Genomic DNA, 15631 nt, shown 5'->3' on the forward strand with positions numbered 1-15631 from the left:
TCTATAAACTTTTCCTTATTGCTCAAAACCCATTTCACCCTATCCATCCGTCTCATCCTCGGTTGTCCCCTCAACTTCATTCCCTCCTCTCCCTTTCACACCTCTTTTACTAATATTTCTTCACTCATTCTTTCCATGTGTTCCAACCACCTAAATATTCTTTCATCAGTCGTATCTGCCATCTCCTTTTCCACTGTTTTGATTATTTACCAACAAAATATAATTATTATTCTTCTTCAGGTGGGACGACTAAATTTCCTTACAATCAATTTCACGAGAAAATGACATATATATAAAGGTAGAACCAAATAGTCATCGTGCAAGAAATATATTTTATTTCATGTATACAAAAATAACATCTGAAAAAATAACATCGTTTCGATAAATACTCATAGTAAGGAGGATCATGTATGAGTCCGAATTCCTCTATTCTCTACTAGTACTGAGCAAAGCACAATGTGAAAAATGCACAACAGAAAGATAACTTTTCACATTAAGCAATGTTAGAGGATGTAGAAGTGGACTGGAAAGTTTTTGAAGAAGATTCCTGATTGATTTTCCCAACAAAAGATGACTCGTGGTAGGAGCTCTGCTCGGACCACCCTCTGGTCGTCTTTGTGGTATTCCTCATGATGGTGCTGAGACCCTCATGCATCTTCTTGGGAGAAGTGGTGACTTGAGACTCCACATCCTTGTTGCATTTCTCCGTTTTGACTGCTGTGGAAACAACCTTCTTCTTTGGTGCCTTGATGGTGAGGACGCCGTCGGAGGAGAGAGCCGAAGTGACGGCTTCCATGTTCACCAAGGTCGGGAAAGTAATACAACGACGGAAGCTTCGGCTGGACGAAGAATTGCTTTCCTTCTTTTCAGTGCTGCTTTCGACCACCAGCTTCTGTCCATCAACCTTCACCTTCACCTCACCTTCCACGAAGTCGCTCATGTCCATTACCACCTGCAAGTGAAAAGAATTAAATTGTATAATCGCAATGATTACAGAATATCTATAGCTGTCTAATCTGATTTCATTCTCTTACTCTGTAACCTATGGATATCTTCAAATTATGCAATGCTGTGACGTGAATAGATTTTTATTACCTACCTTGTACTCTGTTTCTTCGTTAGAGATCTGTACAGCTTGATTTTCGTCTACGGATATAGATTTGCGAAGAGCCTTGTAGGACTTCAAATCATCGTCGATAGAGGATTTCATTCCATATCTTTCGAGGACAGTAGACACTGCCGACTGGAAATTCTTGCGGTCGTTACTGAAGAAAGAATCCTGGAAGAAATCTCCTCGATTTTCAATGGGAAGTGGTGTTGTGACTTCAGATTGGAAAGCAAGTGAGGTAGTTGCCTTTTCGTTGTCCGATTTACTGTGCACTTTAGTTTCTTGCTGCTGAGAACTTAGGGTTTTCGATTTGGTAGTTTTCGATTGCTCACAAACTTCGATTTTCTGCTCCTGTTCTTTTGTAACTCGTGAATGCTCCTGCCCATGAAGTTCCTCTAAAAGGTGCCCCACTTCTCTTTTAGTGCCCTGCGGCTTCATTCCTATAGGTTCTTCTTTACTTGAAGCCTCCTTCTTCTTCTGCTGATCCTTCTGAAGCGTTTCTAGATAAGACATCTTCATTTCTTCGTCCTTCTGACTACACATGTTTCCCTCATTCTCTTGATGGTCAGCCTTACCAGCGATCGGAATGGAAACTTCAACTGCACTTTCTTTGAGTGCGTTGATATTCTTTTTCACTAATATTGTGAGGATCCCGTCGGAAGATAGCGCTGCTGTAACATCACTGATGTGAGCCTGACTGGGCAAAGAAAACCGTCGACGGAAAGAGTGAGAGGACACGGAGCCACTCGAGGTCTTCTTCACGCTTCCTTCCACCACCAAACTCCTTCCGACGCCTTTCACCGTTACATCACCTTCCTTGAAATCTTGTACGTCCAACACGATCTGCAGGGATTCAATGAAAAATAATTATATTACCACATGTTGTCTTCATTGAAAAAGAAAAATATATAAATATGTGTACTCAAATTGTGGTGACTTCTTGTAAGCAAACTTACCTTGTGATATGTGTTGTCCTCGGACATGGTGACTGCTTGAGTTTCATCTACAAGTTTGTCTTTGCGGAGGGACCTGTACTTCTTCCTTGCTTCCATGGATGAAGTTTCGATATCGTGGCTTCGTAGGACACTCTCCATAGCTGCCTCGAAGTCCTTGTGTGCGTGGTTGAAGAAAGAATCGTCGAAGAAGGAGCCTCGTAGTACTAGTGGGAGTGAAGTTTCAAGCCCAAGCTCCTTGGTGTCACCTGTCACGTCATGGTTTGGGACTTCTTTCGTGATATCAAGCTTGGGGGTAGACTTTTTGGATCTCGACTGATTATCGGTGTTGTATTTATTAATCTCGTGTGATTCTGTGTGAGACTCTGCACTTGTGGTTGAAGACTTGACTACATTCACCTTTGAAGAGCTGTTTTTCTGATTAAAAGATGTTTGTTTCTCAGTGACTGCTTGCTGCTGCTTCTGAAAATATTATATAACCAATAAGAAGAGATATCCTTGATCTAGAATGATTTCATTTTTTTAAAGAATATACATTTCCCTCCTAACCCCCTAAATAGGAAGAAGACTTACCGTTTTGGGAGCTGTGATGGTGAGGATTCCATCGAAGGAGATGGTGGACGTGACAGCGTCGAGGTCCACGGACTTCGGTAGGGAAAATCTTTGACGGAAGCTGTGAGTGGAGGTTGAGCCACCCTGTTTCCTCTCGATCAGCCCTTCAGCAACTACGCTGTCATCCACGACCTTGACGGACAGTTCGCCGTCCCTGAAGTCCTTAACGTCTAACACAAACTACAGAGGATGAAAAGAATAACACATTATACAGAGTGTTATTCGCTTGGTTTCATTACCAATTTGTAAGTTTTTTTCTAAGAAAGAAGAAATTCCATCAAGGAGGAATCTACTTACCTTTCTGGCGTTCACTTCATCAGTGACTGAAACTGCCTGGTTGTCCGTCTTGAGTTCCTTTTGTCGCAGACTTCTGTAGGAGGACACAAGATCTTTTGAGCTTAAACCGCATTTCTCTGTGATCTCCTTGACGGCCATCTCGAAGTGACGACGGCTCTCTTCGAAGAAGGAGTCGTGGAAGAAGCGGAGATCCGTGGGGATGATGGGAAGGATCACTTCTTGACTTGGTACAGGCATTTTGTGTGATGAAGTTCTTGATTAGATAAACACTCAGCAAATCACTATGTCAGGTACTATATGACGACTCTGTTACACTGTATGAATCCGAATGAAGTAAAAGTAAGCGTGAAAAAGATGAGTTCTTCGAGGTCTCTTTCTTTGCGAGTTCGGTGTCGTCGATTTGTGGACTGACGGTGGCTTGAAAGCGCGACGGTTTTATAGCGCGGTGGTCGGCACTGAGCCAAGATGTCTACCTACGTCACACCCACGAGATTATTCTTTCTTCTCAGTACCCATGTTCTTGTATAAATATGTTATTGCTATATTTTGCTTGCCCTACACTTTATTCCTCATAACACCTGATTTCATGTTTTTCTGAGAACTATTCTTTGTGGAATTCTTTCATTGGATGATCTAATATGGTCACAGTTTCCTAAACAACGAAGGTCAGTACACCGCTTGTAAGTATTTAATTTCAGAGACAAAAATGAAAGTAGACACGTAGAAAAAGGCGAAGACTATGCTTACAACTGTCATCATGACAATGACGATGACAATGACAACGATGATGAAGACTGTAACAATGATGATGGTGAAAACAAAGACTACAATGGTGATTATGATAATGAGGAGGAGGAGGAAGAGAAGGAGGAAGAGAATATTTAGCTGATGAGGAATTTCTGAAAAAAAGTCTTGATAGATCGAAGCCTTGTTTTGTCCAGAGTTAAACCATCAGCTAACGAGAATAGCTTTAGATTAACACACACACACACACACACACACACACACACACACACACACACACACACACACATAAAAGCAAAAAAAAAAGGAACCGACCCTGATCTAACTCAACTTTTTTTTTTTTTTTTTTTTTTTTTTCTTTTTGTCTGATTAAATGAAGAGAATGATCCAAAAGGGAATGTTCTGGACACAGAAAAACCATAATGTAAAGAAGCCAGAAACAATACTTCATAATATCTGGAAGCAGATATTTCTTTTTCACAATTCACTGGACTATTCCAGAATTTAGAAGCAAATGAACGTCCATATAAGGTGAGTGACATCATGATTTCGCCTACGCACACATCAGATCAGCTGAGTGAAGAGCTACGCCTAGACTCATATCAAGTCTTCTACACATACGTGGACGCACAGACAGACAGACAGACAGACAGAGAAAGAAACAAAATTACACAATATATGAAACAGTAATTCTCTTTTATTAGATCTATCCTGGAACTTAATTTCAGTTTTATGTGCTCACTACTATCACAGCTTAATACCTGGCTAAATAAGGGCGAGCAGTATAGGAATGAATGAAAATAAAGTCATATGCTGGAATGGAATGGCATGTTTTTAGCGATAACAAAAAAAATCCATCTATCTTGTAGTGTAAAGAGTGATCAGATTTGTCCAGTAGTAATAAATCGTCACAATTAACCTTTTTAATGGCACACTTGGGCCGCGATGAAAAAATACCTGTATTTTGTTGTACATAACCATTGTTTACAAACCTTGTGGCATCTTGGAAGCGTAATGTCAACGTGCCGCAGGATTGTGTACAGACACAATGTGAAAAATGAATGAATGGGTCACGTATACTACTCTATCTTTTATTTTATTCATTTATTTATTTATTTATATTTTTGAGTGCTCAAAGACAGCATTGCAGAACAAAACTGTGCACGGGTAAGCACAAATGATGTACTAATATGAAAACTTCTTCAGAGATATTCCTGTTCAAAATGAATAACTGTGCCTTCTATCCACACATCTTGGCTGTTGTCAGACATATAGAGAGTCGAGAATATCCTCAAAAGATTATGAAAAAATATCAATATCGCTGAATATTGTCTGTTTTGCTACAAGACCCTTGGGTTGGTACACAACTCATGACGTCATCGGAACTACCACCAAGAGATGGAGCTGTATGTTGTGCTTTAGAATGCAGATTAGCAAACGACAAATATTTTCGTAAAAATAATCCCTCAAATAGTACTTTTGAAATAAGATATTTGTTTTAAACATGGTTCTCGTGGAAATAAATCTACTATAATAGAGTAGTAGCCTCTGTCTGTCTGTCTGCTCACGAACTCCTCCTAGGGTTTTGGAGATAGACTCCCATAACCATATACAGTATATTCTGATAAATTATCGCTCCAGGTACTTGGATAACTATATTTCATTAAAAAAAATAGTTATGGTTAAGAGTTAAAGTTAGCTGGGTATGGTTAGGTTAGAAATTATTTACGACCTCCTCTTAGGTTTTTGAAGATAGACCCCTATAACCATATATATTCTGAAACCTTATGACCCAGGATACTTTGATAACTATCTTTCATTTGTCTGTCTGTCTGTCTGTCTGTCTGTCTGTCTGTCTGTCTGTCTGTTTGTTTGTTTGCTCACGAACTCCTCCTAGGGTTTTTGAAATAGACCCTCCTAACCATATGTATTCTGATACCCTATCACTTCAGGTACTTGGATAACTATATTTCATTCCAAAGAAATATTTTTTTTAGCGTTAAGAGTTAAAGTTAGGTGGGGTATGGTTAGGTTAGGGATTGTTCACGAACTCCTAGGTTTTTGCAGATAAACCCCTATAACAATACATATTCTGAAACCTTGTAACCCAAGATACTTGGATAACTATCTTGCATTTGTCTGATTGTTTGTTTGTTTGTTTGTTTGTTTGTTTGTTTGTTTGTTTGTTTGTTTGTTTGTCTGTTGGTTTGATGTTTACGAGCTCCTCCTAGGTTTTTGGAGATAGACCCCCATATTCATATACATTCTGACACCCTATCACTCCAGGTACTTGGGTAACTATATTTCATTAAAAAAAAAAAAAGTATTTTGGTTAGGGTTAAGGGTTAAAATTAGGTGGGGTATGGTTAGGTTAGGGATTATTCACGAACTCGTAGGTTTTTGCAGATAGACCCCTATAACCATATATATTCTGAAACCTTATAACCCAAAGTACTTGGATAATTATCATTTATATGTATCTCCTATAATAAAGTATTAACCTGTGTCTGTCTCTCTGTTCAAGAACTCCCCCTAAACCATATATATTCACCTTAACCCAAGCGACTTGGACAAGTATATTTTATTTCCAAAGGGCGTCTCCCTTCTCAAATTGATTTTTTTTTTCTGACTTTCTTAAAATTTTCTTTTTGTTACTTTTTCCATGGAGTTATATTGCTACGTGTAACTTTTCTCAACAAATTCTATTTAAATTAAATGAGCATCATTTGCCCGCAGCAACGAGCGGGTAATTTGGCAAGTAACATTATAAAAGAGAAAATACAAAGATGCAACTGGGCTTGGTGGTTAACCTTCTAGTCATGGGATTGAATATATTTAGGAATACAAGAATAAAGGAAATACTAACATACAAACAAATAAATGAATAAGTTAACAGCTAAATAAACATTCAAAATATATAAATGTATTATTGATAAACAGGTAGATAAATAAATAAACGATTAAATAAATATGTAGATAAACAAATAGAAGAATAGATAGATAAACAAATAAATAAATATATGAATATATGAGTATATATGTATATGTACAATGAAATATATATCAAATATAAGTACAAATGTAAAACAAGTGGAGAGATAGTAGCAAATAACTGAACAAAGGAACAATCAATTGAATGCATTACTAAGCAATGAATAGCTGAAGAGGTATATTGAAAGCTATGGTGGGGGTTACTAGGCTGGATAGAGTGAGAAATGAGGAGGTGAGGAGGAGAACAGGGGTGAAAAAGGATTTGGGAGATAGGGTTGATGAAAGAATATTAGGATGGTTTGGACACATGGAAAGAATGAGTGAAGAAAGACTAGTAAAAGAGGTATGGAAGGCAGTTGTGGAGGGAGTGAACATGAGGGGACGTCCTAGGATGAGGTGGATGGATGGGGTGAAGGGGGCTGTGGGGAAGAGGGGAATGTCTGTTGAGGAAGGAAGGGAGAGGACGGAAGACAGAGGTGAGTGGAGAATGGTTGTATATGGATGATGTTGTGATTGCATGAGGAGGAATGGGGGGGGGGGGGGGGTGGTATGTGTGAGCAATCTTTGACGCAGCCCGACGGGATGTCTCCCCGTCCTCTCCTTATATGCAAGGGGGGACGGAGAGGGGGGGTCGCCGATTAAATGAAGCGGCCTTGCTGTGGATGTGCTGTGTCTTGCGGCACTGCTTCTGACCCAGGGCGGTGGGCAGGGTGCAGGGATGACCCGTCATCCAGGAGGTGCTCAGATGAGAGGGAGGGTGGGAGGGGTGTGGAGTGTATTTAGGGATGAAATGGGTGGGAGTGTTTTTGTGCCTTTCCCTTTTTGGCTACCTCCCTTGGAAGGGGGAAAAAGCCTTGGTATATGTATGTATGTATGTATAAGAAAATAAGTAAGTTGATGAAATATAAGGTGGAAAATGAAAACACATGTAAATCTGTCATGCATCTCATGCATGAAGAGGAATGAATCAATGGCATCGTGCACACATTCCAGATATTTCGAGAACTATTGGTCACCCGCACTGAAAAAAGTATAAACAAACTTGAGGTTGTGACGTAGGCAGATCTGTTGGCCCGGTGCCGACCTCTGCTCGTCTCCGTCTGTCTCACGCATCCCCGACAACGAACTCTAAACCTTAACCCTTAACCCAATGTTATGGTGAACATTGCCGCACAGTATTCGGCAATAAATCAAAACAACTGAAAATTTCTAATGACGATTATTTTAAGAATACAATAAGCTCCTGGATTGGGTGCCGTAAATGAGTATTTTGTTTTTCATGGAAAATTATAAAACCTCTTACTATACATTATTTTTACAGCAAGCTCGGTAGGCTATTAAAGCGATTATTGTGGGTTAAGTTATATTGTGGCATAATTTAATTTATTCAAACGTATTGTGTTATTGGTATAAGAAAAAAGTAGAATATTATCTCTGTTGAAAAAAATTAACATTGTATTTCATAATTTGTTTAAAGAAAGGAGTTGAATAACAGTTGCATTTTGATTGCAACTCGATATCTTAAATGTGTTTCATACTCTAAAAAAAATATTTCAATATTAATACTAACCGACAGGCTGTTTAATTGTGAAACTGCCACAAATCGTTTTTCTTCACAGCTTAGACAAATTAGTTTTGTTTTATGAATTATATACATATTCTTTCAGAATAAGGGGCTTTCATTTCCAAAATCTATTTTTTCATTGTCTGTATTAGGTACTATTTAAACAAACGGCTACTGTTCATCTTCCTTAGAAAAAAAAAAAAATTATCGATTTGGTGCGATTTTTTGACCGTCTAATTTTCCATTCCCTGTATTTCATAATTTGGTGAAGAGGTGTGGGTAAACCGAGTTCAATTATGGGGTACTCCTGTGGAGGAACTGTCTTGATGCACTACTTTTGACCCATGCAGTATGGCCATCAAGGGGGAGGTCTTTCGTCCCAAAGAAACTGAGATGAGATAGTTGGTTGATTTTTTTTTTTTTTTTTTCATTTATTCAACTTACTTATAAGTGTGTGTGTGTTTTGACTCGCCGACATCAATTATAGAAGGAAATAGGGCCTCCGATGAATGAATGCTATTACATGACAATAGTTTCATAGTGGCTTTGGAGATTCAATTGTCCTTTATACTCTGTTTCGACCTCTTCTTAATTCTAGTACATTAGTGAAAAAAATAAAGATCGTACTCCCTACTCATGACTAATTGTATTGTGTTCCCCGGGATTAAGTTTTTCCATATCTAGTTTAACGGAAGGATGTTATTAACTACAAAAGTCGTAGAAAATAACGTGGCAATTTAAATGTATTCTTATAGCTTGAATCACCAGATTATCATTGTTTCCTGGCAACATTGATATTGTTTGTGTTCCACTTTTACGAAGACACCACTATTGTTATATTTCTATATTGATGGCAATCCGATCAGACTTATAAGTGAAAGTCGAAGTCTTTGGCTGGAGACAGGTGACTCTAGACAAACTCCTCATGATCTATTTTTATTGTGAGTAAATCAAACATTTGATTACTAGTCCTTTGGATATCTATTTTCCTATAGCTAAATAACACCGCGTATCAGCAGGAAGAAAAAATATACAAAATACTGAAAAGTTCAGTTGAAAATTAGCAATGAAAGTAAACCTGTTTCCTAAACATTACAACTCTCAAATATTTTCATCTCCTCTATCTATCTACTGTATATACCAAAAGCTCTTCCCCGGTCATATGAGAAGTAGCCAAGTCAAAAAGCTCGTATCCACTCCCACTCATTTCTCTCTTAACCATTCCACTCCCATCCACCGCCCTTTTCTCTCATCTCATTTTAGCTCCTCGCGGATGACGGATCATCCCTGGATCCCGCCCACTGCCCTGGATGAGAAGCAATGCAGCGAAACACAGTACATACAGAGCAAGGCCGCTTCACTTAATCGGTGATACACCCGCTTTCACCGTCTCCCCGTGCACACAAAGAGAAGACGGGGAGGAATCCCTTCGAGCTGCGTCAAAATATCGTTCACACATAATCACTCCCTACTCACTCTCATCCCCCACCCCCTCCAATCTTTGCATCAAAGAATTATCTATATATAGCTATTCTTCACTCACCCTATCTCCTGCCATCTCCCTTCCTTTCTCTACAGACATTTTTCTTATTGTTTAATTCCCCTTTCACCCTATCCATCCGTCTCATCCTCGATTGTCCCCTCAACTTCACTCCCTCCTCTGCCTTTCACACCTCTTTTACTAATATTTCTTCACTCATTCTTTCCATGTGTTCCAACCACCTAAATATTCTTTCATCAGTCCTATCTACCATAACTTTCTCCACTGTTTTAATTATCTACCAACAAAATATTATTATTATTATTATTCAAGTGGGACGCCTAAATATCCGTACAATCACTTTCATGAGAAAATGACATCTATATAAAGGTAGAACCAAATAGTCATCGTACAGGAAATATATTTTATTTCACGTATACAAAAATAACATCTCAAAAAATAATATCGTTTCAATAGATACTCATAGTAAGTCCGAATTTCTCTATTTTCTATTTGTACTGAGCAAAGCACAATGTGAAAAATCGACAACAGAAAGATAACTTTTCACTTTAAGCAATGTTAGAGGATGTAGAAGTGGACTGGAGAGTTTTTGAAGAAGATTCCTGATTGATTTTCCCAACAAAAGACGACTCGTGGTAGGAGCTCTGCTCGGACCATCCACTGGTTGTCTTTATGGTATTCCTCATGATGGTGCTGAGACCCTCATGCACCTTTTTGGGAGAAGTGGTGACTCGAGATTCCTCCTCCTTGTTACATTCCTCCGTTTGGACTGTGGAAACAACCTTCTTCTTTGGTGCCTTGATGGTGAGGACGCCGTCGGAGGAGAGAGCCGAAGTGACGGCTTCCATGTTCACAAGGGTCGGGAAGGTGAAGCAACGGCGGAAGCTTCGATTAGATGAGGAATTGTTTTCCTTCTTGTCGCTGTGGCCCTCGACCACCAGCTTCTGTCCATCAGCCTTCACCTTCACGTCCCCTTCCACAAACTCGCGCATATCCATAACCACCTGTCAATGAAAAACATATGAAATTATATAATTACAACTAAAATAGAATATCTATGAATGGATGATATGATTTCATTCCTTCAGTTTGTATGATATACATGTCTTCAAATGATTCAAAACTGTGACGTGTATATATTTTCATTACTTACCTTATACTCTGTTTCTTCGTTAAAGATCTGTACAGCTTGACTTTCATCTACCGAAATAGATTTACAAAGAGCCTTGTAGGTCTTCAAATCATCGTTGATAGAGGATTTCATTCCATGTCTTTCGAGGACAGTGGATACTGCCGACTGGAAGTTCTTATGGTAGTTACTGAAGAAAGGATCCTGGAAGAAGTCTCCTCGATTTTCAATGGGAAGTGGTGTTGTGACTTCAGATTGGAAAGCAAGTGAGGTAGTTGCCTTTTCTTTGTCTGATTTACTGTGCATTTTGGTTTCTTGATGCTGAGAACTTAGGGTTTGCGATTTGGTAGTTTTCGATTGCTGGCAAACTTTGATTTTCTGCTCCTGTTCTTTTGTAACTCGTGAATGCTCCTGTTCAGTAAGTTCCTCTAAAAGGTGCCCCACTTCTCTTTTAGTGTCCTGCGGCTTCATTTCTATAGATTCTTCTTTACTTGGAGCTTCCTTCTTATTCTGCTGATCCTTCTGAATCGTTTCTAGATCAGACATCTTCCTTTCTTTGTTCTTCTGACTACACGAATTGGCCTCGTTCCCTTGATGGTCCGCCTTACCAGCGATCGGAATGGAAACTTCAACTGCACTTTCTTTGAGTGCGTTGATATTCTTTTTCACTAATATTGTGAGGATCCCGTCGGAAGATAGGGCTGCTGTAACATCACTGATGTGAGCCTGACTGGGCAAAGAAAACCGACGACGGAAAGAGTGAGAGGACACTGAGCCACTTGAGGTTTTCTTCACGCTTCCTTCCACCACCAAACTCCTTCCGACGCCTTTGACCGTTACGTCACCTTCCTTGAAATCTTGTACGTCCAACACGATCTGCAGGGATTAAATGAAAAATAATTATATTACCACATGTTGTCTTCATTGAAAAAGAAAAAGAAAATATATAAATATGTGTATTGAAGTTATGGTGACTTCTTGTAATCAAACTCACCTTGTGATATGTGTCGTCCTCGGACATGGTAACTGCTTGAGTTTCATCTACAAGTTTGTCTTTGCGGAGGGACCTGTACTTCTTCCTTGCTTCCATGGATGAGGTTTCGATATCGTGGCTTCGTAGGACACTCTCCATAGCTGCCTCGAAGTCCTTGTGTGCGTGGTTGAAGAAAGAATCGTCGAAGAAGGAGCCTCGTAGTACGAGTGGCAGTGGCGTTTCAACTCTAAGCTCCTTGGTGTCACCTGTCATGTCATGGTTTGGGACTTCTTTCGTGATATCAAGCTTGGGGGTAGACTTTCTGGATATCGACTGATTGTCGGTGGTATATTTATTAATTTTGTGTGATTCTGTGTGAGACTCTGCATTTGTTCTTGAAGACTTGACTACATTCACCTCTGAAGAGTTGTTCTTCTGATTAAAAGATGTTTGTTTCTCAGTGACTGCTTGCTGCTGCTTCTGAAAATAATATACAACCAGTAAGAAGATATACCCTTGATCTAGAATAGTTTAACTTTTCTTAAAGAATATACATTTCCCTCCTGACCCCCTAAATAGGAAGACGACTTACCGTTTTGGGAGCTGTGATGGTGAGGATTCCATCGGAGGAGATGGTGGACGTGACAGCCTTGGGGTCCACGGACTTCGGAAGGGAGAATCTTTGACGGAAGCTGTGACTGGAGGATGAGCCACCCTGTTTCCTCTCGATCCGCCCTTCAGTAACTACGCTGCCATCCACGACCTTGACGGACAGTTCGCCGTCCCTGAAGTCCTTGACGTCTAACACAAACTGCAGGGATGAAAAGTATAACACATTACACAAAATGCCACTCGCTTGATTTCACTACCAGACTACGAGTATAAGCTTCTTTCTAAGATGAAATTCCATCGAGGAGGAATCGCCTTACCTTTCTGGCGTTGACTTCATCGGTGACTGAAACTGCCTGGTTGTCTGTCTTGAGTTCCTTTTGTCGTAGACTTCTGTAGGAGGACACAGGATCTTTTGAGCTCAGACCGCATTTCTCTGTGATCTCCTTAACGGCCATCTCGAAGTGACGACGGCTCTCTTCAAAGAAGGAGTCGTGGAAGAAACGGAGATCCGTGGGGATGATGGGAAGGATCACTTCTTGACTTGGTACAGGCATTTTGTGTGATGAAGTTCTTGATTAGATAAACACTCAGCAAAAAATAAATCACGTTATCAGGTACTATATGACGACTCTGTTGCACTATATGAATCCGAATGAAGTAAGTGTAGTCGTGAAAAAGATGAGTTCTACGAGGTCTCTTTCTTTGCGAGTTCGGTGTCGTCGATCTGTGGACTGGCGGTGGCTAGAAGGGGCGACGGTTTTATAGCGCGGTGGTCGGCACTGAGCCAAGATGTCTACCTACGTCACACCCACGAGATTATTCTTTCTTCTCAGTACCCATGTTCTTGTATAAATATGTTATTGCTATATTTTGCTTGCCTTACACTTTATTCCTCATATCACCTGATTTCATGTTTTTCTGAGAACTATTCTTAGGGGAATTCTTTCATTGGATGATCTAATATGGGCACAGTTTCCTACGCAACGAAGATCAGTACACCGCTTGTAAGGATTTAATTTCAGAGACAATAATGAAAACAAACACGAAGAAAAAGTCGAAGACTATGCTGACAACTGTCATCATGACGATGACGATGACAATGACGACGACGATGATGAAGACATTTGACGATGATGATGGTAAAAACAATGAATACAATGGTGATTATAATAATAAGGAGGAGGAGTAGGAGAAGGAGTAATAGAATATCCAGTTGATGAGCAATTTCTGGACAAAGTAAAAATGTCTTTATTGATCGAAGCCTTGTTTTGTCCTGAGTTAAACCATCAGCTAAAGAGAATAGCTTTAGATTAACATACACACACACACACACACACACACACAGTATGACAGCTTTTTGAAGTGGTCAATACAACGCCACAGTAACATGTCTGAACCCGAATATCATGCTCACGAGGTGAAGGGAAAATTGCTAAGTATGGGGTAACTCCTCATGCCACAGGAGGTTAGACTTCTCTTCGCAGCAACGTTTAGTGGCGTGGGCGACGACATGACGTCACTGACAGGACTCTCGTCCAACCTCTGATTCGAGATCCTTCCAGATTCTTCTTATTGAAGGAATTGTTGGTTCCATAATAATTACACAAGAATGTCATGAAAAGCTTCTGAATTTTTCATAGTTACAACAAAGGTATTGTTGCTAATGAAATCAGTAAGTTGGTATTGTATTGCATTGTATTGTATAGTAGGATAAAATAGAGACACCCGCACTCAGAAATACGGCTCCCAGAGATAAGAAAGGTGTGAAGGAGTAAGTCATATCGGGACTGATGACACATTACAGTAACCACTCGGCAGGACGATAAACTGTTGTAAGAGATGCATAGGGAAGAGGCAGAACTTAGAATTCCAAAATTAGGAGTTAGAATAGAACTGATTGTAAAGTATAGCAAAGGTCAGATAAACTAATCAGAAATAAAGTAACATAAATCGTATCATGATAAATTCATTGGTGACAAAATAGAAAATACAAAGTCAGTTGGAGAGTAGAAAAAAAAGAAGAATATATAGGAATGGGTAAATCAATGAGCCTACTTAATCATAGGAGAGGCAGGAAAAAGACAGAAAGAGGGTCAGAGAGAGAGTTAGGGTGTTAACCTAGGGCTACAAGAACTTGTAAACTAACTTACATGTGACTAAATTACATTTGTAGAAGAACGTGAGTGTTACATTTGTATCAGTAATAAGATCTAAGATGTTTTTATGAAGTGGAGTCATCATTATGATTACATACATACATACATATACATACATACATACATACATACATATACATACATGCATACACACATACATACATACATACATACATACATACATACATACACATGTATGCATAAGTTGAACTTGTCCTGGCTTGCACCACACTAATTTCTTAAGGTAAGAGAAAGCTAAATTTGTTGATCTTGATTAATTTTCTATAGCGAAATATAGATTTTAACCTTTTCAATTTGTTCTAAATAGAACATTTTCAAATTTTGTATATTGAAAGACAGACAACTTTATTCAATTCAGGGAACCTCGATGGCTTACACAAAGGTTAACGACATTGTAGAGAACTTGAGGAGGATCCCGAGGTACCACCGAGGTGGCTTAGTGTATGACAAGAAGAAACTTCTTCGTAGAATGACAGGACAAGTGACCAGGTTCATCACCTGACTCCAGCAAAAGCACTACTCTCTCACCTTCCAGATGATGACCCTGCTTACGAGGTCGTGTTTTCTTTCATATGATTAGCCCTAAAAGAAACATGAAAGGCGAAAATATTGACATTGTTTTTTTTTTTTTTTTTTTTTTTTAATTGTTCAAAACGGAACCAACCCTGATCTAACCCAACAGTTATTTGTTTTTGTTTTTTGTTTTTTTCCTGGCTGATTAAATGAAGAGAAAGATCCAAACGGGAATGTTCTGGACATAATCTAAGAGAGCCATAATCAATGCTTCATAACACTTGGCAGCACTTCACTGGACTATTGCAGAATTTACAAGTAGGGCAGGTATGAAGTCATACTTCCTTGTCATGGACTGGAGCAAATGAACGCCCATATAAGGTGAGTGACGTCATGATTTCGTCTACGTCCACAAGAGGTCAGCTGAGTGAAGAGTTACGTTCAGGCTCATATCAAG

At 39.4% G+C, this 15631-nt stretch overlaps 1 protein-coding gene across 1 annotated transcript; it reads right to left on the reverse strand.

Annotated features, from left to right (window-relative positions):
• Positions 1 to 318: 318 nt before the first annotated feature.
• LOC143034570 (uncharacterized) lies at positions 319 to 13226 on the reverse strand. The gene is made up of 10 exons (XM_076200817.1): positions 12802 to 13226; positions 12465 to 12683; positions 11894 to 12352; positions 10924 to 11775; positions 10321 to 10774; positions 2971 to 3227; positions 2635 to 2853; positions 2065 to 2523; positions 1100 to 1951; positions 319 to 952 (listed from the first exon to the last, which is right to left on the reverse strand). The coding sequence occupies exons 1-10, from the start codon at positions 13036 to 13038 to the stop codon at positions 494 to 496; spliced, it is 4467 nt and encodes a 1488-aa protein (XP_076056932.1). The 5' UTR covers positions 13039 to 13226; the 3' UTR covers positions 319 to 493.
• Positions 13227 to 15631: the final 2405 nt, after the last annotated feature.

Source organism: Oratosquilla oratoria, chromosome 2, assembly GCF_046742065.1.
Source record: "Oratosquilla oratoria isolate Oo_2021 chromosome 2, ASM4674206v1, whole genome shotgun sequence".
NCBI classification, from domain to species: Eukaryota; Metazoa; Arthropoda; class Malacostraca; order Stomatopoda; family Squillidae; genus Oratosquilla; species Oratosquilla oratoria.